This window comes from Mustela nigripes, chromosome 14 (genome assembly GCF_022355385.1).
Source record: "Mustela nigripes isolate SB6536 chromosome 14, MUSNIG.SB6536, whole genome shotgun sequence".
Lineage (NCBI taxonomy): Eukaryota > Metazoa > Chordata > Mammalia > Carnivora > Mustelidae > Mustela > Mustela nigripes.
In genome coordinates, this window is record NC_081570.1 from 23,552,252 (window position 1) to 23,575,388 (window position 23,137).

General features: G+C 47.8%; 1 protein-coding gene across 2 annotated transcripts; it reads right to left on the reverse strand.

The window, feature by feature from the left end:
• Positions 1-793: 793 nt before the first annotated feature.
• Positions 794-9,771, reverse strand: SPOCD1 (SPOC domain containing 1). Of its 2 annotated transcripts, XM_059376191.1 has the most exons (10): positions 9,687-9,771; positions 8,780-8,939; positions 8,543-8,659; positions 6,871-6,996; positions 4,461-4,593; positions 4,100-4,251; positions 3,664-3,813; positions 3,015-3,104; positions 2,543-2,729; positions 794-1,600 (listed from the first exon to the last, which is right to left on the reverse strand). In XM_059376191.1, exons 3-10 carry the CDS (start codon positions 8,603-8,605, stop codon positions 936-938), a joined length of 1,566 nt encoding a protein of 521 aa, XP_059232174.1. In that variant the 5' UTR covers positions 8,606-8,659; positions 8,780-8,939; positions 9,687-9,771; the 3' UTR covers positions 794-935. The 2 variants fall into 2 exon arrangements, with proteins under 2 accessions (XP_059232174.1, XP_059232175.1); XM_059376192.1 differs by lacking the exon at positions 9,687-9,771 and having other exon boundaries at positions 3,664-3,799; positions 4,101-4,251; positions 8,780-8,960.
• Between the last annotated feature and the right edge of the window lie 13,366 nt (positions 9,772-23,137).

Below are 23,137 nucleotides of genomic sequence, written 5' to 3' on the forward strand. Positions count from 1 at the left end.
ATTGTAGCTGCTGTTAGGAGCTCACTCCAGGCCCCAGGCAAAGCAGAGCCATCTGGCCCTAACACGACGAGCTTCCCAGCCTGCCCTGAATATCCATCCACTCCTTCCCAGGCCAAGACCCGTGGTTTTCCCCTGCACCAGTTTCTGGGAGCTGGCAAGACACGCAGAGAAGCATCATCCTAAATGGATCTCCTAACTTACTCAACAGACACCCATACACACACACACACACTATCAGACATCCATGCACACAGAGGCACACACATGCTCACAAGCCCATGTGTACAGAGACACTCACAGATCCACATGGACACAGAGACACAGAGGAAATATGGTGGTACCCAACTAGCCAAATGAAAAAATTGCTGGTAACTGAAAAACAATGGGGGGGTGTAACTGAAAAATTAAAAATTATTGCAACTTGCTCTCCTTTTTCTCCCTAATAATCTCTTGGTGTCTGTGCCCCAGCAAAAGCCTCATTTCTGTCTCCCCCACCCTAGTTCTGCCCTCTCTCCCATGGCTTCTTCCTCCTAGTTCAGAATACTTGCAGAAATGCTTCCAGAACCCACCACAGCAACAGATGTGCCCTGGGGTGCAGTGATGGTTCAGGAGCTCAAGGCAAGCAACTGGCAGGGCTGCCCCCTCCATCCCCAGCACTTCAGCTCTGCTACATCTGTGTACAGAAAGTCACAGACACACCTACCCCGATCCACACCTGGCCCCGCCCCGGATCTCTCCTGATTAGCCAACAGAGGCAACCTCACCTTTGCCAAACTCTTTATTGAACCAAAAATCAACACCAAGCAGACCGCAGAACAAGCAACTCAAACAGCTGACCCTCCCCTGCTTCCTCTGCCCCTCCCTCTCTCTGGAAACAGCTCAAGATTCAGTCCTGGGGAGGGAATCAAGGCCTCTCTTCTGGTTGGCAATGAGGGTCAGGTCTCTCTGGGGAGGGTACACTCAGAACCAGCTCCATCTGTAGGACCCAAAGAGTCAGGAGCCTGGCCAGGGGGCTCTGGAAATGCAGGGCGCTGGCAAAATAGGCCAAGAATTCCAGGGGTTGCAGGGGGCTGGGCAGGGGTTGGGGGAAAGAGCCCCTGGCCTGGGGAGCTCAGCGAGGCTTGGAGCTGGTGGCTCATGGACACCAGGGATTCCAGATGCTGGAGCAGGGCCTGGTGGGGACAGGAGGCCCTGTGGAGGTGCTGGCTGGGGCCAGATGGTGCTGCTGAATGGAGATGCCATGACTGGCACCAGCCTGGTTTGGGGGGCCACTGCCCTTGCCTAGGACCCTGCCAGGCCTCTGGCTCTCCCCACAGTCTCTCCCTGCCTCGAGAAGGCCTGTGCCAAGCACAAATTCCCTTTGGAGCCAGGCTGCCCGCGTCCTGGCTCGGCAGCGGAGCACCCTTTGGGGAAGGGGAGCCCTTCAAGGCCATGCTGGGACTCCTGTCCTCTGGCTGATAGCTTCTCCTCTCCACTTTTCTGTTGAAGGAGACCATCTTTTGAACCTTCCCCCACAAAGGGCTGGACTCCGCTGTGTGTCGAAGCCCTGCCTTGGGGAGCAGCACAGCCAGGACCAGGCTTGAATGAGCAGCTTCCAGGCCTGGGGAAAGAGGGAGCAGAGAGACCAAGGGCAGGGTAGGAGAGAGCATACCGTCCCCAGAAGCTGCACTGTGGCAGCAGCAGGTCTGGAGAGGAGGCCCCAAGGAGAGCTTTCTAGCAGTGAGACGGGGGCCCATGAGATGCTGGGAATAGTAAGAAGACGGTGAGCCTGTCTCAGGCACAGGAATGGACTCCCCTGATGAAGGGTAGGGCAATGGATGGTTTGACCTCAAGACTATATGGGTTCAGTCTGCCACATTGTCCCCAGGACCGGCAGCCCAGAAAGGCCAAGTGTTCTGCTTGGAAATGGAGGCAGCTAACCCCCTGACCCCCACCCCCACCCCCGCCCCCGGGGGCTTTGCTGGAGCCACACCCTGTGCACCACGGCCAACTTTGGCCTAGGACCACTGCAGTGAAAACCTCCCTCCTTCCCATCTTGGGTGATGCTTTTGATTGTCTGTGGGTCCTGCCTCTGTCCCGCCGTGTCTGCCTTCCTTGTGACCCCCCAGGGCTTTCTAATCCGGATGCCTAGTTGAAGAGGCAGTCCGTGTGGTGGTCAGCAGCCCTGTCTCTGCAGCCATGCCGCCCGGCTGTGAGGCCTGGCCCCGCTTCTGACTGGCCATGTGACCCCAGACAAGTCACCAGCTTTCTCCCTACCTCAGTTTCCTCATCTGTGAAATGGAGAAAATGACATCAGCATTCTGATGGGGGTTATTCCGAGGACTCAATAAATTAATAGAAGTGAAGCTTCTAGAACACTGCCTGGCACCCAGTAAGCAATACAGAGCTATGATGGTCCCTCCATGTGCCAGTGTCAGGAAGTTCCCTGCTGAGCTGAGCTGAGCTTGCCTCCTCCGTGGACACCAGGGTGACCTTCAACAGCCCTCCCCACTGGTCACAGGGGAAGGGAGGCAGGGTCTGGTTCTCGCATTGGGGCACTCACCAGGGCCTCCAAGAGGGCGCAGTCTGGGGGGCAGGGGCTGGAAGGCGGGCAGGGGCAGCAGGACCATGCCCACGTGCTCCACAGCTGCCAGGCCGTGGCGCTGTTTGTTGTTGAGGTAGGAATAGAGCTGACGGCAGTTCTGTGTGTCCCGAGCCCCGTGCGGGCACAGTCTGACCACGCAGATGTCCTGCAGTTGCAGGAAGGAGGGTGGCTTCTGGAGCAGCCATCCTTTCCTCCTGCGAACACCCCGCCCTCATCTAAACCTCTGACGACCCTGTGAGGACGCAGGTGCCCCTTTCCAGAGGAGGAAAGTGAGGGACTTGCCCAGGGTCACAGAGTGTCTATGATTACAGGGGAAACCAGACCCAGACAGCCTAAGCCGGGCCTCTGCTCCAGACATGGAGAGAGACGGAGCACAGGGCTGGGGGTCCCCTGCTAGGAGGAGAGGGTGGTGCCCGAGGACGCCAGTTACCTTGGCCTCTGCCGGGCAGACGCTGGCCAGAAGTTCCCAGACAGTACCAGAGGGGATGCAGCCTGCCGAACGGATCACCTCAGGCAGGGTCTGGGGGCAGGGAGAACAGCCAGTCAGCCCCCAACTTCCCACTCACTCAGCACACACTCCACACCCGCCAAGGCAAAGCCACAGCCTTCAGTGACAAGGATGGTATACCAGAACCCCAGGAAGGTCAGTGGCAGCCTGAGAAGCCCTGACTGTCCCTGGAGGCCTACAGCCTACCTGGACCCACCCCTGCAGCTCCTCAGAAGCTCCTTCCTCCCTCCTTAACCTTTCCACTCCCATCCCTCAGTTCAGCTTGACCATTCAGTCACTTGACCATCCCTCCAAACCCCCCCTTCCCCGGGGTCAGGGAGGCACCACACTCCTCTCCCAGGGCCCTCTCGCATTATGCCTTCGGTGACAGGGAGTCCTTGACCCCCATGTGTCTCCGCAGGAGTGGGGCTGGTGTCTCATTGGCCCCGTGCCCAGCACAGGGCCAGGCCCAGAGAGGTCCCAATGCCTAGTTCTAGAACGAGGGAGTAAGAGAATCAAAGAATGAAAGCAGTTTGAGGAGCTGACTCCCGGTGTGTGAGGGGGACGACCCTGGAGAGCAGGGCCGGAGTACCGTGAGGAGCCGACAGCTGTTTCCAGACACCAGCTGGGCCTTGGCCCTGAACCGCTTGATGGAGAACATGTCCAAAGCTCCCTCCCAGGGTGGCTGGCTTGGCAGAGCCTTTGTGGGCCCAGCAGGCATCTGGAGCCTAGAGAGAGGGACAGAGAGGCCCAGACAGAGCAGGTTATCAGGCCATTTGTCACCATCTCCCTACTTTTCAGAGAAGGCCCTGTGTTCCCCATGTGGGTGCTGGAGCACTAGTCCGAGCATGGCCTTGGGGGAACCAGCAGGTGGTGATGACTGGTTCTACTGCACAGATGGGGAAACTGAGACCCACAGAAGAGGCAAGACTTGCCCCAGGCCACAAAGAAAGAAAAGGCCATACTGTTTCTTCTGCCCCCGGGTGGGTGCCCCGCCCCCACTGACCCCTCCCAGCCCCAGCCCCACACCTGTCCTGGAGCTGTGTGGGAGGCTTCTCCCTAGCTTGGGGCGTCTCTGGAGAGGATGGGAAGGCTGGGCTTGGAGCTCTCTCGAAGATACTGTCCCCTATCCTTGTAGTAGCTTTGAAAGAGCTTGGCAGCTCACACGAGGGCTTCCAGTCTACAAAGAACAGCAGCAGAAGCTGATAGGCAGGCGGCTAGATGAAGCCAGCCTAGGGCTTTGGAGCCAGGCTTTGAACTGGGTTCCTTTCAAGGTGACCCGGGACACAGATAGGCCCACCTTGCCACCTTCTCCCCAGGCCATGGATCCCTGTTGCTGCTGAGCCCCCACTCAGCCCCAGCCTGCCCCAGCCCGTGTCTCCCACCAACCCAGGCAGATGCGGCAGCTGGGGTCCAGGAAGTGGTGCTCGTGCTGCCCCGTGGTGTCCTCGTCCTGCTCTGTGGTGGCCTTTGACGTGGCTGCCAGGGCTGGTGGGCTGTCATCTATGGACACCATGGGTCCCTAGGAAGCACAGGAGGAGAGAGCAGTGGGCTGGCAAGGTGCCAGAGAAGGCAGCAGCTCTCCATCCGTAGGGAGCCTCGGGGATAAGGTTTTTTATTTTTTTATTACAGAGATACGATAAAGGTAGTGGAGAAAATTTGGAAAATACAGAAAATTTGAAAATCACTGAAAAGTCACCCCTGGCCCCAGCACTCAGAGACACTTGTCCTTGTAGCAGATTTCCTACACACAGGGTGCGGGGGTCCTTTGAGTAAAAAAGCTGGGATCATATATTCCGCCTGTCTCCTCATCGCATCTCTGAATTACAGCAGAGATGCCTGTCGTATTCCCCAGCACCTGAGTAAGTGGGCGGTGGGGGGAGATGGGGGGGGTAGAGAGGGGCATCGTATGTGCATTGCCACCACTCCTGGATGGTGGGGTCATTCCCAGAGTTTCATCATTACAAACAGTACTGAGGACATCCTTATGCAGAGAGCACTTTCCTAAGCTTTCATCTCTGTCCTCGGGACAAGTTCTCAGAAGCAGATGGCAGAATCAGGGAGAATGAGCATTTTTTTATCTTATCTTATTTTTTTTTTAAAGATTTTATTTATTTATTTGAAAGAGAGAATGAGAGCCAGCGAGCAGGAGAGGAGGAAGGTCAGAGGGAGAAGCAGACCCCCTGCTGAGCAGGGAGCCCGATGCAGGACTCGATCCCAGGACTCCAGGATCATGACCTGAGCCGAAGGCAGTTGCTCAGCCAACTGAGCTACCCAGGAGCCCAAGAATGAACATTTTTAAGACTTGATGCTCATTGCCAAATCACCTTTTTCCCTCACAACAGAAATAGCTTTAACTACAAAACAGGGACACTTGGGTGGCTCAGTTAGTTAAGGGTCTGCCTTCAGCTCAGGTCAAGAACCCAGGGTCCTGGGATCAAGCCCCACCTGGGGCTCCCTACCAGCGGGGAGCTTCCTTCTCCTTCTGCCCCTCCCCCCTGCTGCTTAAGGCGCGCGCATGCTCTCACTCTCTCTCTCTCTATTAAATACAATCTTAAAAAAAAAATAAACACAAACCAAACATAGCTTTAGGAAGGTTTTGAAAGATTCAGAAGCTCCATTCTGGCCTCATAAACCACCTTCAGAGTAGCACCAAGGCACACACCTCAAATCACAGTTGGTCCTCTGGGACCAACTAAGTGACCCTGGGCACAGGGCTTCGGGTTCCTCATCCAGGACACTGGCATCACCCACCTCGTAGGTCACTGTGACTTCTGAACGAGGCACTGTTGTCAAAGGGGCATAGAGTGGGGCTGGATAAGGAGTGAAGATGTTATTACATGTTACTCCCCTCTCCGCTTCTCTGCCATTCTCTCCCCGGTGAGGGCTCCTTTCTGGGTTTTCGAGTTCCCTCTACACTTAGGTGCCATTTATTTGGGGAATACAGATTGGTTTTGCTGGGAACTTCCTTCCATGCAGGCAGCGGGAGGGAGCAGGGATTTTTGTCTGTCACGTTCACTGTCATTTACTGAGAGCACATGGCTCACGGGGTCCATCCACACTGTCCACCCCAGGACACAAAGCTTATTAGAGGCAGGTGAGCATCTGAGCCACCGAACACCTAAGCCAAACCAGACTAGCCTCCCGGAAGTGACTGAAATAAGCCGAGGGGGAGTTCTGATCATCTGCGGGAGGCTGAGCTGGTGATGAGTTCATTGATTTGAGGACTGCTGAGCCACGGTGACAGGCCACGTGCAAGACAAGGGAGGCGGGGGGGGGGGGGGCAGTGCACAACAGGGAGGAAGGAGCAGATCCCCAGCGATGCAAGGGGAGTATAGTGACAGCCCTGGGCTCTGGGTGGTTCTGCGCCCCCAGCACCCCAAAGTCCTGCTACCAAAGAGAGTAGGTCTCTGTTCCTCATATCCAAAAACAGTCGCTGACTCAAACAGTGTGACCCTCCTTCTTCCCAACCAGAGATCTGGCAAGAACGATTGGGGCTGAAGAAAGCAGCAGTGATAAGACTCATTCTCACTCCCATGGGATGACTTGGCATTGGGCAGGACGGAGGGGACCACCGAGAAGGTGAGGACAGGCCAGTCCCAGGGGTTCCGTCCTGCCCCCTGTTCGGCTGGACCCCTATGGCAACGACCATCCCCTTGTTCGCCGTGAAAACCCTGGCACTCACAGTGGCCCAGCAACTTGGCTCAAGGCCACCCAGCTGCCAAGGTGAGGAGTGGGACCCTGGGCACCAGACCACCCCTCCTCCCCGCCCCCAGTGCCAGGTCAGGCAGCCGCTTACCACCAGGTCCTCCAGGGTCAGCGTCTGGTCCACGTCCCGCGGGATCTCCACTTCACCCTTGTGGGTCAGTTTGAAGGCCGGGAGGCTGCATGACTCCTTCTGTTGCTGCTCAATGATCTCCAGGCCCTGGGGGGGGTGGCAAGTAGCCCCAACTCAGCCAGATCAGGGGGTCCCAGTCTACTAGGAACCCCGGTGTTCACTTTCCCCCGGGGAGGCCACTCTCCTGCGGACTCCCTCCTGGGCCACCCCTTCCTCTCCCTTCACACTTCTGCTTCCACCCTTCCCCATGCCTAACAAGCCCTCCCCCCTCAGCCCTACCGCTCCAGAGCTCACTCATTCTCCCTCCAAACTCGAGCCTTGCTTCCTCCAACAAGCGTTCTTGGACTTCATCTTCTCCCACAAGTCAATTCTGCCTCTGACTGTGCCCCACCCTCTGGCTTGGGAAGAACACGGTGCAGTGGGAAGAGTGTAGGCTCGGAAGCATCAGCTGGGTCGTGACTAGAGACCCCCCAAGGCAGTGTGGCTTTGGACAAGCACTTCACTGCTCTGAGCCTCCATGTATCTGTTTTCGAGGAATTAAATTAAGGGCATTAAATTAAATGACAAATGTAGAATGCTTGGCTGGAGCCTGGCTCACAGTAAATGCTACCTGTCATTCTTATTGTTGATCAACGTCATCTTATCTGAAATGTTTCCTGGAAGCCTGGAGGAGGTCCCGTCCTCCCTGGCGGGGCTCGCCTCACAGCTGAGGGCTCCCGCGCTTACATGGCCACGGCCCTTCACAAGGTCTCTTGTTTCATGTTGCTGCCATCTTGAAATTCTTACTGCTTCTTGAGCAAAAGGCCACACATTTTTGTTTGGCCCTGCCCCCCACAAGATATGTAAGCTGGTCCTGCTCCTGGTTCCCCACAGGTACCTGGACAGAAGCTCAGCCTACAGTGGACAGAGTCACCTAGTGGATTCCAGGTGGATCTAATCAGCCTAGTATCTTCCAGAACGGAGGCTGCAGCAGCCCACCCTGCCCCACCAGCCTACTCTGAGATCAGCCCCCTCTCTGTCAGGGAGCCCCGGCAAGCATTCCCTAAAGTTAGCTCAGTGCCCATACCTTCCCTGTCCCCGACCCATCCCCAAGACGGAAGAGACCCATGGACATGGGTTGTATAAGGACATGACTGTGAAGCATGAGGTCTGTGGGGTCCCTCCCCCAGCCTGAGGCACCAGGAAGACTTCTCTGGGGCTTCTGATGCTGATGTGGGAACAGAGACATCCCAGGGGAGTCTACCCCCATCAGTGATGGATGACAATCCTGGACTCCAGACCCCAGACCATCACACCCAGTACCCCACCCCTGCCCACAGCCCAGCTCTGCAGAAAAGCAAATGGAAGATACCACCTCTCAAGGGTCCCCACTCCACCAAGCTCTCCATCGCCAGGCCTTTTCCTTTTGCCTCTTGTCCATTTTTTTTGTAGAGAGGTCTCTCTCTCTGTCTCTCTCTCTCTCTCCTTGTCTTCCTGCTCTTTCTTTCCATTTCCTCCTTTTTATCTCTGTCTTGTGCTCCCCAAATCTCACTGCACCCCTCCCCCTCTGTTCTGTCTCCCTGCTGCACCCTCAGGCCCTCCCCTCCCTGGATCCCTCCCACATCAACTATCCTGACTTAACCCAACAGCTCACCCTCTTCTCTTCCTGGTCCCGCCAGCGGGCCAGCTCTTGGGGGGCCAGCTGGGTGGAGCTCATCCGCACCAAGTTGTGGGGGGTGACATCTCCCCGAACCACTTTGAGAAACAGGTCCTGCAGAGGTAGGCATGGGGGCTGCACCACACTGCTCCAGAAGCATCCCCCACCCCAATATCCTGCCTGGGCTTCGAGCCTCCAAGGGAGGGTCTGGGCTTGCCCCCAAGCTCCACGCACCGGATTCCGGGGATCACGCAGGTTGAACAGCAGGCTGCGGTACTTGGTCTTGTAGCGACAGCTGGTGGCTTGTGTCAGATCGAAGAGGGCTGTCTCAATGCCAGCAGCGATGCCCTCCACCGCCTCCTCACTCAGCACCAGATCTGGAAGGTCCTGGAGGCTGCGGGAGCCACGGCTCTGAGCCTGCGAAGTGATCTAAGCCCTCCGCCAGACAGGGAAAGTATGGGGCAGGGTCTGGACCAACTGTGGGTCCTATTCTGTGCATCTCCCTATGTATACGCATTCATTCTCACCCCAGCTCTGTGAGCAAGCCATATTCTCATTCTCCATTTACAGATGGGGTGAGCAAGGCTCAGAGAACATAAGGTGCTTGCCCAAGGCCTCATGATAAGCGGCAAAGCAAGATCTGACTGATCAGCCCACGCTTTATCCTTGGCCAGTGGAACTGGGTTGGAGGAAGCCTGGGGGAAAAGGGAAGGAAGCAGCCAGGCAGGGGACTGAGCCCTGGCCCTCAGTGTAACACGGACTCTGCCACTGACTTGCTGTGTGGCCTTTACCAAGTCCTACCCTCTCTGAGCCTTGGTCTCACCATTGCAAACGAGAGCTCTGGGCTCAGAGCTCTCAGATGCACAGTCTCACTGTGTCTGAAATCATTTGCTGTGGGTGGCAACCACAAGGACAGGAGCAGCAGCAGTGGCTTAAGGGGAGGGCGTGACCTTGAAGCCAGAGAGACCCAGGTTCAAATGTCACCTCTCCACCAGCTCGCTGTACAGGCAGATGAGCTCGCAGCTACAAAATGGGGTTCGTCACACACTCAGAAGCCCTGAGAACATGGCAGCATGGGCCTGGGAGGCGAGGACAGCTCTCAGGACGTGGGAGGTCAGGGAAGTGGGGAGCGAGTCCTTACCGATTCCGCAGCACCTCCTGTAAGGCATGGACCACCGTAGCCCGTACCCCGACATCCAGGGACAGCTTCTCCTGTTGGGGCCGAAGCTGAGCTGGATGGGGGGAGAGGGAGAAAGAGAGAGAAAGAGTCACAAACCCCCCATGGGATGCCTGAGGAGCAAGGGGCAGGGGCGACTCAATGCTGAAGGGTTCAGGTAGGCAAGGTTGGGGGCTCCCAACTTTAGGAACCTGAGCCGTTGGGTCCAATCCTGGGCAGCTAGCAGCCCCATCCCTCTGTGAAAGGACAGCGGGCAGTGGGACTCGGGGATGGGGCGAGAGAGAGAAGAGTCCTAGCAGGGGCTGGAAGCAGCTCCTGGGAGGACTCTCTCCCTGGCATCTCACCTGAGTCCTCTCCCCCGTCCTGTTCACCAGGCTCCTCCTCTTCAGCCTCCGCTGGGCCACACTGCCCGGAAGGGGAGAGGAACTGAGGCCATGACTCTGGGAGTAGCCTCCCAGCCCCAGCGGGCACTGCTCCCCCCATTATCACCTCCCCAGCTTCTGTCTGCTTCAGCAGGGGGGCAGTGGGGAGAGAGGCACTCACGCCAGGACACTCAGCACAGGCCTCACAGACAGGAGTCCCCTCCTGAAAGAGAGAGGAATGGCTTCGACAGCGGACGAAGTCAGAGGCCACCAGGGGCCCACGCCATCCCTTCAGAGGGAGGCGGCTAGAGGGCTTCCGGATGGTAGAACATGCTGGTCAGCCAGGAACAAAGGTCAGCAACTGCTCCCCCTCCAAATGCGCTGGAGGCTCGGCCCCTCCCTTGCTCCAGTCAAGCTCAGGAGCGCTGGACAAAGAGCACACAGACCCCGCTAGCAGGCAAGTGGGGGGGTCTAACCCCGTCTCTGGCTAGCACATTCAGTGTGACCATGGGCAGGTCACAGCTGTGTGGTGGCCGTGACATCTCTGTGAGGCAGGTGTGACAGCGTCCCTGGGCAGGGATGATGGAACACTGTCTATGTGAAGAACTTGCTCTGTACCTGGCACCTGGCAGGGCCTTGGGCCACGGGCCTTTCCTTCCTTCTGGGTCTCTGGACAGGTGATGCTAAGCTGACCTCCATCATGTCCTCCAGCACCTCCAGCTTTGGGGGCTGCGGCTCCCCTGCCTGGCCACGGCGGAGGGCCCCCAGGAGGCGGAGCACTGCCCCAGAACCAAGCTGCGGGGGGGGGGGGGGGGGAGGGGAGGAAAGCACCTAAGAACCAAGGAGCAGCAGCATCATCGAAGGCCCATTTGGAGCGCTTACTTGCTCTGCACTCACTTACTGTCTCTCTCCTCGCTGTGCTGTAAGCAGCAGGAGGACAGAGAGCATGGATGTCTTGGTCCCACTATATTCCCAATGCCTAGAACAGGACTGACACGAAGTAGCACTCAAGAAATATGCGCAGACTGCAAGGGTCTCCATGCCAGGAGAGGAGATGGTCTTCATTCTCAGCCTCTCACCTTCCCCGCTCACTCCAGCCGCTTATGAGCATTTCAAGGTAGAGTGGTTTTTGGTCTTTTCCTGCTCCCCCTTTTTGCTCTGACTGCCAGGAAGCTCAGCATTAACTTAGAGTCCAACACTCAGTCATACCTTTCCAGGATTGGCAGAGGGTGAGAGGTTGTCATACCAAGATTTCCCCTTCACTTCCCCCTTTTCTCTAACTTGAGGCTTTTATCCCGTTTCAAGTATGTTTTGATTCTTATAATTTATTGCAAACCACAGGGAACTACTGTGAAAGTAGGGTCTGAAATCTAATCTTTGGCTGAATTCTCATGAATGGTCAGGTTCCAAAGGTCGGGGAAAACTGGAAGTCTGAGGTTCAGCACCACCAGGGGTGGGGAGTGCTACCATGCTCTGGAGGAGAGTTGGGCGGGGGCAGGATTAACTCTAGGTCCTCTAGGAAGACCCCTCCCAACCCCCCAGACCTGAGGAGAGGGAGGAAGAAGAGCAGTAAGTAAAAGCAAAAACCTACGTAACACACGTGCTTCACCCCATGGGGCATTTCCATTTCCTCCTTGGAGAGAAAGGAGGCAGAGGTTAGGATTCAGAGGACCAGTGACCCCTTTGGAGGGAGTTCACAAGAAGACACTCACACAAAGGTAAAGGAAGTTCAGTGTTCACAGGATTGGCAAAAAGCCCCCACAAAAAAATAAATGCGTACCCTCCAATGTCCATCAAAGGGGGAATGATTAATAAACCATCAGATATCATCCTGCGGATTCTAACTGGCCACCGAGTAGAGTGAGTCATAATAAAATCAATACATCATTCATCGGAGGCTTATAACATAGCTGCCCTGAAGGAAACACATCACACAAACCTTATTCCGGGTCCCAGATCAACACCATATGGTATGTACCATTTCTACCCCCATTTTCCAGATGAGGGAAACTGAGGGTCAGAGAGGATCTGAAAAGTCCCGAAGCTACCACGCAGCAGAGCTAGGGCTCGAGCCTACTTCTGTCTGACTCAAGCCCAGGCACTGAGCTGCGGGCTATGTGGACAGCACTGACAGATGCGGAAAGATTCATGGAAAGATGTCAGGGTGTATTATTTGGAGGGAAAAAAATAGGTTACAGAGCAGTATTGTTGCATAAGGCCCATTTATGTAAATATGTATTTATAGACGCAAAAGGCAGGTTATCTCTGGGGAATGAAATTCCAGAGGGACTTTCAGTTTCCGCTTGTAGACACTTGGGTACTTATGTTACTCAAAATGAGCATGTATTTCTTTTATAAGCAGAAACATATTTTTTAAAATTAAAAAACAAGTTTAGAACAATGTGTGTAGTGTGCTCCCATTTGCGTTAAAAGAGAAAGAATTTTTAAATTTGTATTTGCTTGAATCTGCATAAAATATCTCTGGAAGTATCCATAAACCTAAAAACAGAGGCTGCCAGTAGGAAAGGGACAGGGAGCTGGAAAAGAGGCTTTTCACTTTTTTTTTTTTTAAATCATGGGGATGAATCAGCCTTTCAAAAAAGTAAACTGAGGCAAAGGGATGGGGGAGAAAATGGGATATCTGGGAAGGAAAGCAGGAAAGATGTTAAGAACAGCCCTCCATGGCTTAAAACTTTCTAACTGGCCCCTGTCTCGGGGGCCTGTCCATCAGCTTTATAAGGCTCCAAGACAAAAGGCAGCCGAATCTGACCAACAAAGACTTTAGATGCTGGATTTATCAGACTAAAATACAAAATATGGGTAACACGTTTAACAAAACAAAAGAAGGAGTCAAACATGTGAGTGAAGGGCAAAACGATATTACACAATAACCAAGCAGATTTGGTTGGGAACCAAACACAACTTCTGGAAGTAAAAATGGGATAATCATGAAAATATAAGACTCCATATCTAGGTCTGATAGCCTATTAGACACAGCTGAATACGTTGGAGAACTAGAAAACATTTTAAATAGTCCAGAGTAGGGCTGCCTGGGCAGCTCAGTCGTTAGGCGTCTGCCTTTGGCTGGGGTCATGATCCAAGGATCCTGGGATGGAGCCCCACATCGGGCTCCCTGCTCTGCAGAGAGCCTGCTTCTCCATCTCCCACTCCCCCTGCTTGGGTTCCCTCTCTCTTTGTCAAATAAATAAATAAAATATTTTAAAAAATAAATAAATGATGCAGAGTATTCACAACACAGAGACTCAAAAACACGGTGAACGAGTGAAAAGGACTGATAAATCTGACTAAAGTTCCAGAAGGAGAGAGGAGAGAGAGCCGGACAGAGGCAGTATGTGAAGATATATGGCTTAGACTTTTCCTGAATTGGTAAAAGACAACAATTCACAGATTCAAAAAGCTCAGTGAATCTCAAACAGGAGAAGAAAAAGTAAAGCCACAGCTTGGTACCACGTAGTGAAATTGCCCAACACCAGTGAGGAGGAGATCCTAAGAACATAAAGAGAAAAAATGACAGCTTACACTTTAATAGCACTGAAAATGTGCCCCCACTCCTGTGAATGTTTTCCATTAGCTCATTTAATCCTCACCAAAACCCTATAAGCTTAGGTACTGTTACTATTATCGTCCCCCTTTCACAGAAGAGGAAACTGAGGCACACAGAGGCACTCAGAGGCTAATCAGTTTGCTCAGTATCTCACAGCTACCAGAGCAAAGAGCTGGGATTTAAATCCAGGCAGTCTGATTCTAGAGGCCACACCTTTAACCATATGCTATAAAGGCTTCTCACCAGGACATTTTTAGCTACAAAGGAACGGCAATTAGACTAACCACTAACTTCTCAATAGTCACAATGGAAGGCAAAACAGAGTAGAATAGTATTTCCAAATGTGCTTAAAGCAAATAACTATCAACTGGGGACCCATACAACATATTTTTTGAGAATGAGGACCAGACAAAGATATCCTAGTGAAAACCAAGAGAATTATTGTTATTCTTAATCATTTTATTTTTCTCAAAAAGGAAAATGGTTTTTTAAATTAATTAATATATTGAGTGAGAAGGAGAGAGCGCAGAGGTGCGGGGGACAGAGGGAGAGGGACAAGAGCAGACTCCCTGCTGAGCAGGGAGACCGACAGGGGTCTTGATCCTGGCAACTCCAGCGGCCCCAGGGACCCCAGGGATCATGACCTGAGCCAAAGGCGGACACTTAACTGACTGAGCCACCCAGGTGCCCCACAAGAAACAAAATGTTAATGGATGAACTTGAGGCAGAAAAAAGGAAATAATACCTGAGAGAAAAGCCGAGATGCAAGGAGGAATTTTGAGCAAAGAAAATAACAAGCAGGTTGTTAAATCTATATGAACATTGATCATATGAAACTTAACAGTGTGTAATTGGGGGATTAAAAATAAGATAGGGCCAATTTACTGGATAATAGCACATATATTGGGAAAGTGCATTTAAAGCAATTAAATGTAATTAACTGGACTTAATTAAAGCATCCCAAGGTACTTATGTCATTTCAGAGGCAGGTAATAGTAGTAACTACCTTTCAACTTTGACAAGTTAGGTATTGGTTTTAAAATTTCCAGAACTGCCACCAAAAGAACATAAACAGGGCATAGAAAATTCCAAACTACTAGAGGGATAAAAAAGGAATAAGGAAAAATAATCAGGGCTCCTGGGTGGCTCAGTCAGTTAAGTATCTGCCTTAAGCTCAGGTCATGATTCCAGAGTCCTGAGATGGAGTCCTGCATCCGCTCCCAGCTCTGGCAGGGAATCTGCGTCTCCCTCTGCCCTTCATCCCATCTGTTCTCTCAATCTCTCTTTCTCTTTCTCTCAGATAAATAAAAATCTTTAAAAAAAAAAAAAGAATCAATCTAAAAGGAGGCAATAAAAGGGAAAAAGGTATAGAAAAGGCAGGGTATATATGCAAAGCTCAAAATAAGACAGTAGGAATAGATTCAAATAAATGAGTAGCTACAACAAATGAAAATGGGCCAATCCTTGAGATAAATACCAAAAAATTAAGCCTTTAAAAAAAAGAAAACCTGGGGCGCCTGGGTGGCTCAGTGGGCTAAGCCTCTGCCTTCAGCTCAGGTCATGATCTCAGAGTCCTGAGATCTAGTCCTACACCTGGCTCCCTGCTCAGTGGGGGGCCTGCCCCCCCCACTTTTACCTGCCTCTCTGCCTACTTGTGATCTCTGTCTGTCAAATAAATAAATAAATAAAGTCTTTGAAAAAAATTTTTTAAAAACCTAATTAAAGGATACTTATAAGACCCACTTCTTTTTTAAATCTTTTTTTTTTTTTTTTAAATCTTTTTTTTTTTTTTTTTTAATTTTTATTTATTTTATTTGACAGAGAGAAAGATCACAAGTAGGCAGAGAGGCAAGCAGAGACAGAGGGGGAAGCAGGCTCCCTGCTGAGCAGAAAGCCCGATGCGGGGCTCGATCCCAGGACCCTGAGATCATGACCTGAGCCGAAGGCAGCAGCTTAATCCACTGAGCCACCCAGGCGCCCCAAGACCCACTTCTAAAATACAAAAATGCAGGGTGCCTGGATGGCTCAGTGGGTTAAAGCCTCTGCCTTCGGCTTGGGTCATGATCCCAGAGTCCTGGGATCGAGCCCCGCATCAGGTTCTCTGCTCAGCAGGGTCCCTGGTTCCCCCTCTCTCTGCCTGCCTCTCTGCCTACTTATGATCTCTGTCTGTTAAATAAATAAAAATCTTTTAAAAAAATGCAAAAAAGAGTATAAGAAGAAAATAGAATAATATGTGGACATACAAATACCAAGCAAAATAAAGCTTCATAGCCATATTAATATCTGACAAAACAGACTTCAAGGAAAAAAATAACTAGGAGCAAAAACCTCACTACATAAAGATAAGCAGTTTCACCAGGAAGCTATCACATCTCTAAACGATAAGCATCTAATAACATAATCTCAAGAAATATAAAGCAAAAAGTGACAAAACTGCAAGAAAAAAAATCCACCATTATAGCAAGAAATGTTAATATACTTCCCTGTTGATGAATCTGGCTGACAAAATAGTAAAGATTAAAAAGATTTGATAAAAGCTATTTTATTTATTTATTTGACAGAGAAAGAGAACAAGAGTGCACAACCGGGGGAGGGGCGGAGGGAGAGGGAGAAACAGGCTCCCCACTGAGCAGGAAGCCCAACCTGGGGCTTCATCCCAGGACCCTGGGATCATGACCTGAGCCCAAGGCAGAGGCTTAACTGACTGAGCCACCCACGTGCCCCTGATAAAAACAGTTTAAAAACTTCATCGTGTACATAGAGAGGACGTGTACATATATAGAAGACTTTTCCTAACAAAAAATACATATTCTTCTCAAGGATACACGTGATAGATAAAATTAACCACAGCCTGGACCATAAAGCAGACTTCAACAAATTTCAAAAGACTGGTACTTTTTGCACCAGCACTGCCCAATAGAAGTATAAACATGAGCTGTGTGCATTCTTTCAAGTTTTCTGGTAGCCACATGAAAAAAAAGGTGAAAAGAAACAAGTTAAATTAATTTTAAGGGCACTTGGGTGGCTCAGTTGGTTGAGCGTCCGACTGTTGACTTTAGCTCAGGTCATGATCTCAGGGTGCAGAGATCAAGCCCTTTGTCCGGCTCCACCCTGGGTGAGGAGCCTGCTTAAGATATCTCTCTCAGGACACCTGGGTGGCTCAGTTGGTTAAACTGCTGCCTTCGGCTTGGGTCATGATCCTGGGGTCCTTGGATCAAGTCCTGCATGGGGCTCCTTGCTCAGCAGGGAGCCTGCTTCTCTCTCTGCCTCTGCCTCCTGCTCTCCCTGCTTGTGTTCTCTCTCTCTCTCTCTGACAAATAAGTAAATAAATAAAATCTTAAAACAAAAAAAAAAAAGATTCTCTCTCTCCCTCTTCCTCTACCCGTACCCCCTCAAAAAATTAATTTTATATTGTATTTGACTCAACATATGCAAAATACTACAATTTCAATATGTAATCAAAACAAGAATTTATTAGATTTTTACATTTTTTGGTACTAAGCCTTTGAATTCAATGTGTACTTTACACTTACTCAGTTTTGGCCACCCAAATTTCAAATGCTCAATAGGCACAAGGGGCTGGAGGCTGCCATTTCAGACAACTCAGATAAAAATTGCCTTCTCGGGGTGCCTGGGTGGCTCAGTAGGTTAAGGCCTGCCTGGGTGGCTCAGTGGGTTGATGCCTTCAGCTCAGATCATGATCTCAGGGTCCTGGGATTGAACCCCACATCGGGCTCTCTGCTTGCTGGGGAGCTTGTTTCCTCCTCTCTCTCTCTCTGCCTACTTGTGATCTCTGACTCTCAAATAAATAAATAAAATCTTTTAAAAAAATTGCCTTCTCACACCACACTCTGATAAAGCTAGAAAGCAATAGCAAAGAGAAAGAGAGGAAGAAAAGAAAGAAGCCCAGAGGAATGGAAACTAAAAAAAAAAAAAATCTTACTTCTGAACAATAATATGTAAGTCAAAGACAAATTACAATAAATATTATGAAATGTAGTAATTGAATGATAATAAAACTATGCATTAGAGTCTCTGTGTGAAGCTAAGGTGATAATTACAGGTTCCCTTATAGCTTCTAATGATTTTAAGAGAAAGGAAGAAGAAAGAAAATTAATAAACTCAGCATAATTCTTAAGATTTTATAAAATAAGAATATAAATTGAAAGAAAGATGACACTAAAGACAAACATACAATGTAAAAGATCAACAAAACCAAAAATCAGTTATTTAAGAAGACTCAAAACACAGACAATTCTCTGACAAAATTAAGAAAAGAGCAATGACACAACTACACCATATCCAGAATAATTAATCATGAATGCACCAATATTAAAAAGATAAGATGTTATCGTGAAATACTTCATGCTAGGGGCATCTGGGTGACTCAGTCTTTAAGCGCCTGCCTTCAGCTCAGGTCATGATCCCAGGCTCCACAGGAAGCCTGCTTCTCCCTCTCCCACTCCCCCTGCTTGTGTTCCCTCTTTCGCTGTGTCTCTCTCTGTCAAATAAATAAAATCTTTAAAAAAAATTTTTTTATGCCAACTTGCCAATAAATTTAAAAACTCAGATTAAATGGATATATTTTTAGAAAAATATAATTTGCCAAAATTGACTCAAAGAAAAAAACTGAATAAACCTATAACCATAGAATGAATTTAATCAGTAAGGAGACATCTTCCTAAAGAAGACACCAGTCCAGCCTCTTTGTTACCAGTGACTCTACCAAAATGTTCAAAGAACAAAATAATTCCAATCTGATACAAATTCTTACAGCAAGCAGAAAAGGAGAAAACACTCTGCAATGCATTCTATGAGGCAAAAACCTGGACACCAAAACCTTATAAGGCAAATAAGAATAAATAATTTCAGGCCAATTAACACATCAATAGAAATACAAAAATCCCAAACCAAATATTATGAAAATGAATTTTAAAAAATATAAAAAAGAGAAACATGATCAAGTTGGGTTTATTCCAGAAATGCAAGTCTGAGTTAACATGAAAAAAAAACCCAACTCATTAAATTTACTACAATAATAAATTAAAGAATAAAAATCATATTCTCTCAAAAATGCAGAAATCATATTTGATCAAATGTACTGTCCATTCAGAATAATGAACAAACCAGCAATAAAAGGAAGCTTCCTTAACTTGATAAAGAGCATATATATAAAAATAGAGCAAACAGGGGTGCCTGGGTGGCTCAGTTGGTTAAGGATCTAACTTTGGCTCAGGTCATGATCTGAGATCTGGGATTGAGCCCCGCATCAGGCTCCACGTTCAGGAAGAAGTCAGCTTCTCCTTCTCCCTCTGCCCACCCCCCCCAAGATATGCACAGGCCCACTCTTTCTGTCAAATAAATAAATAAAAATCTTAAAAACAAAACAGAGCGAACATATTCTGGTGAAGATGACCGTGTTCCCTATAAGGTCCAGAACAACACAAGGCTCTCTGTTATCATTTCTATTTGACATTATACTGGAAGTCTTACTTAGCGCAGTAAGGAAAGAGGGCAGAGAAGATGCAAAAATTGGAAAGGAAAGAAAAAAGCTGTCATTATTTGCAGATGACATGATTTTCTACATAGAAAACAATATTTTAATAGGTAAATTATATGAATAAAAGAATCTAGCAAGATTTCTTTAAAATTAATTGCATTTTTATACACCAGCAACAGTTAGAAACTGCAATTTTTAAAAGTTACCATTTTACGATAAGCATCAAAAGACATAAAGTAGTACAATCAGACATGATGTGGTTTTGGATTGAAAGACCACGTGACTACCTATAAAATAATCAGGCTGAAAACTATAAATCCAAACCTAATCAAAGTTCCAGATTCAAACACCAGTTCACAGGAAATACAGAAGACAGAGAAACAGGTGTCATTAAATTACGGGGATGCAGTAAGCTACAGGACAAACTAATTTCTTCAAAAATAGATTGCAGGCGGGGTGTCTGGGTGACTCAGTTAAGCCTTTGGGTCAGGTCATGATCTCAGGGTGCTGGGATTAAGCCTCACTCAGGCTTCCTGCTCAGCGGGGAGTCTGCTTGTTCCTCCCCTTCTGCCTCCCCCCACCCACTCATGCTCTCTCTCTCTAATAAATAAAATCTTTTTAAAAAACAGATTAAAGGAAAAACAAGATATGGGGAGAAAACCTAAAGGTTAAAAGAGACTTATAAGCATATTAACCAATTACAATGTGTGTATTTTATTTAGATCTTGACTTTTAAAAGATAAAGCATAAAAACAATCATCTTTATAAGACTATTGGAGATTAGGATACTGAATGACTATTAGGTGGTATTATTGGAACTATTAACAACTTTCAGACAAAATAACAGATGGCTGGTAGAGTTGGGTGATGAGTACTAGAAATTTCACACCAGGGCCTAGCAATTTTCCTCTGGAAAGAACCAGAAGGAAAGTATTTTAGGGTTGCTGGTTATATGGTTTCCACTGCAACCCCTCGACTCTGCCTTTGGGGTATTAAATTAGTCATAGATAATATGTAAACAAATAGTTGTGTCCGTGTTCCATTTTATTTACAAAACCAGGTGAGGTGGCCAAGCCCTTCTTACAATTTAGTCTATTTTTGCAGATATTTGAAGTTTTCCATAACAAGTTCTATAGAAATATAGTATTTAGGAATAAACCTGAAGAGGATATACAATATTTTTGGTGGAAAAAATATAAAACTTTATTGAAAGACAATAAAGATGATCAAAATAAATAAAGGAATATACCATGTTCATGGATTGACATATTATACAATACTTCACACCTTAACAATACTGTAAAGATGCTGTAAAGATATTAGTCCTCCTCAAAATGATTTATAGATTCAGTATCTTTCCAGTCAAAATCCCAACAGGTTTTTGTGTATGTGGAAATTGACAAGCTGATCTAATACTTATATGAAAGAGCAAAGGAATGTAAGAACAAAGATCCTCCTGAAAACAACAAAGATGGGAGACTTGTCTTGCCAGACATCAAGAATTATTAACAAGATACTATAATTAATATTCTATAATATTGGCAAAGGGAAAACTTTTTGAAAAGGAGTACAGGGAGACCAAAAACCAGTCCCACATACACTGAAACATAATTTGTGACAGATTGGGCATTGCCTATAAGTAGGGAAGGACAGGATTTTCAGTAAACGGTGTTGGAACAACTGGGTATCCATATAAAAAACATATAGTCCATATCATTAACAAAAATTAATTCTAGGTACAGGGGCGCCTGGGTGGCTCAGTGGTTTGGGCTGCTGCCTTCGGCTCGGGTCATGATCTCAAAGCCTGCTTCCCTCTCTCTCTCTCTGCCTGCCTCTCTGCCTACTTGTGATCTCTGTCTGTCAAATAAATAAATAAAATCTTTTTTAAAAAAAATTAATTCTAGGTACATTATAGACCTTAGTGTGAAAGGCAAAACAATACTATGTACAAGAACATTTTCATAACCTTGAGATAGGAAGGGAATTTCTTTAAAAGATTTTTATTTATTTTTATTTTATTTTTAAATAATCTCTATACCCAACATGTGGCTCAAACTCACAATCCCGAGATCAAGAGTCACATGCTCCACTGACTCAGCCAACTAGGTGCCTTAAAGATTTCTTAAAACACATAATGTAAGTGAAATAATGGATAAATTAGGATACATTAACATTAGGAATTTCTCCAGCAATTCTACCTCTTTTCAATTCCACTTTGATTCAACTGCCACTTTTGAGCAAAAGGACTGAAAGCGCAGACTTGAACAGATCTTTGTTCACCAATGTTTATAGCAGCATTATTCCCAATGGTGATGAGGTAGAGACCACCCAAATGTCCATGGATAGATAAACAAAATGTACTATATGCATACAATGGAATATTATTTGGCCTTAAAAAGGAATAGAATTCTGATACATGCTATGACATGAACCCTGAAGACACTATGCTAAGTGAAATAAATAGTCACAAACGGAGGCATATTCTAGTTGTATGAGGTACCAAGAACAGTGAAGTTCATAGAGACAGAAAAAAGAATAGTGATTATCAGAAGGGAATGGGGAGAAGGGAATGGGGAGTTACTGTTTAATGGATACAGGATTTAGGTTTGGGAAGATGAAAAAATACTGGATAGTGGTGTTGGCAGCAAAACTGAAGGTACTTAATGCCTCTGAACTGTATACTTAAACAAGGTTAAAATGGTAAGTTGTATGTTATGTATATTTTACTACAATGAAAAAATTTTTAAATAATTATTTCTGCTCATCCATAGACACTATAAGGCAAGCAAAATATGAGCCACACTTTGGGAGAATATACTTGCAAAATATATAACTGACAAAGGAATAGTATCTAAAATATATAAAGAACTCCTACAGGGACATCTGGGTGCCTCAACTGGTTAAGCATCTGCCTTCAGTTCGGGTCATGATCCCAGAATCCTGGGATCGAGCCCCATGTTGGGCTCGCTATTCAGCAGGAAAGTCTGCTTCTCCTTGTCCCTCTGCCCCTCCCTCCACACTCATGCTATCTCTCTCTTACTTACTCTCTCTCAAATAAATACATTTTTTTTAAAAAAAGAACTCCCACAGATAAATAAGGAAAAGTTAAACAAACAAAATAAAATTTTGGGGAAAAGAGTTAACAGAAATAGCCAAAATGTATGCAAAGATTCTCCTTAGTAATAGGGAAATGAAAATCAAAGTAGGGGTGCCTAGGTGGCTCAGTCAATTAAGTATCTGCCTTTGGCCCAGGTCATGATCTTGGGGTCCTGGGACCAAGCCCTGTGTTGGGCTCCCTGCTCAGCAGGGAGTCTTCTTTTCCCTCTCCCTCTGTCCCTCTCTGCCAGCTGTTGCCTGTGTGGGTACATGTGGGGTCTCTTTCTCTGTGTCAAATAAATAAATAAAATCTTAAAAAAAAAAAAAAAAGAAAGAAAGACAAGATAAATGAAAACAACACTGAAACCTTGTAACATAAGCTTCAAGTGTTGGTGCAGATGAAGAGCTACTTTACACACTGCTTGTGGAAGTATCTACTGCTTCCGCCACTTTAAAAAAACATTTGGTGGGGCACCTGGGTGGCTCAGTCAGTTAAGCATCTGCCTTCAGTTCAAGTCATGATCCTAGGGTCCTGGGATCGAGCCCCACATCAGGCTCTCTGCTCAATGGGGAGCCTGTTTCTCCCTCCCCCTGCTCTTACATTCTATCTCTCTCTCCTTCTCAAATAAATTAAAAAAAAAAAAACTTTAGTGAAAATTAAAATAAAAAAATTGTTTAAGTAAAGCTGAAGGTGTGTATACCCTATAATCTAGCAATTCCAGTCCCAGGAATATTCCATGGAGACACTCTTGCTCATATATACCCAGAAACATATACAAAATTGCTCATCATAGCATCACTAGATGTAATAGCAAAAAAATGCAAACAACCCAAATGTCCATATGGAGTCAATAAATAAACTGTGGCATATTCATGCGGTGGGACACTTGCT

Bases quoted from the DNA above. Each gene is read 5' to 3' on its own strand.
- SPOCD1 (XM_059376191.1), bottom strand. From the start codon at position 8,605: ATGAGCTCCACCCAGCTGGCCCCCCAAGAGCTGGCCCGCTGGCGGGAC. The intron at 6,997-8,542 runs GTGAGCTGTTGG...CACCCCCCCCAG, and splicing joins GGGACCAGGAAGAGAAGAGG to GGCCTGGAGATCATTGAGCA. The intron at 3,105-3,663 runs GTACTCCGGCCC...CCCTGCCCCCAG, and splicing joins ACAGCTGTCGGCTCCTCACG to ACCCTGCCTGAGGTGATCCG.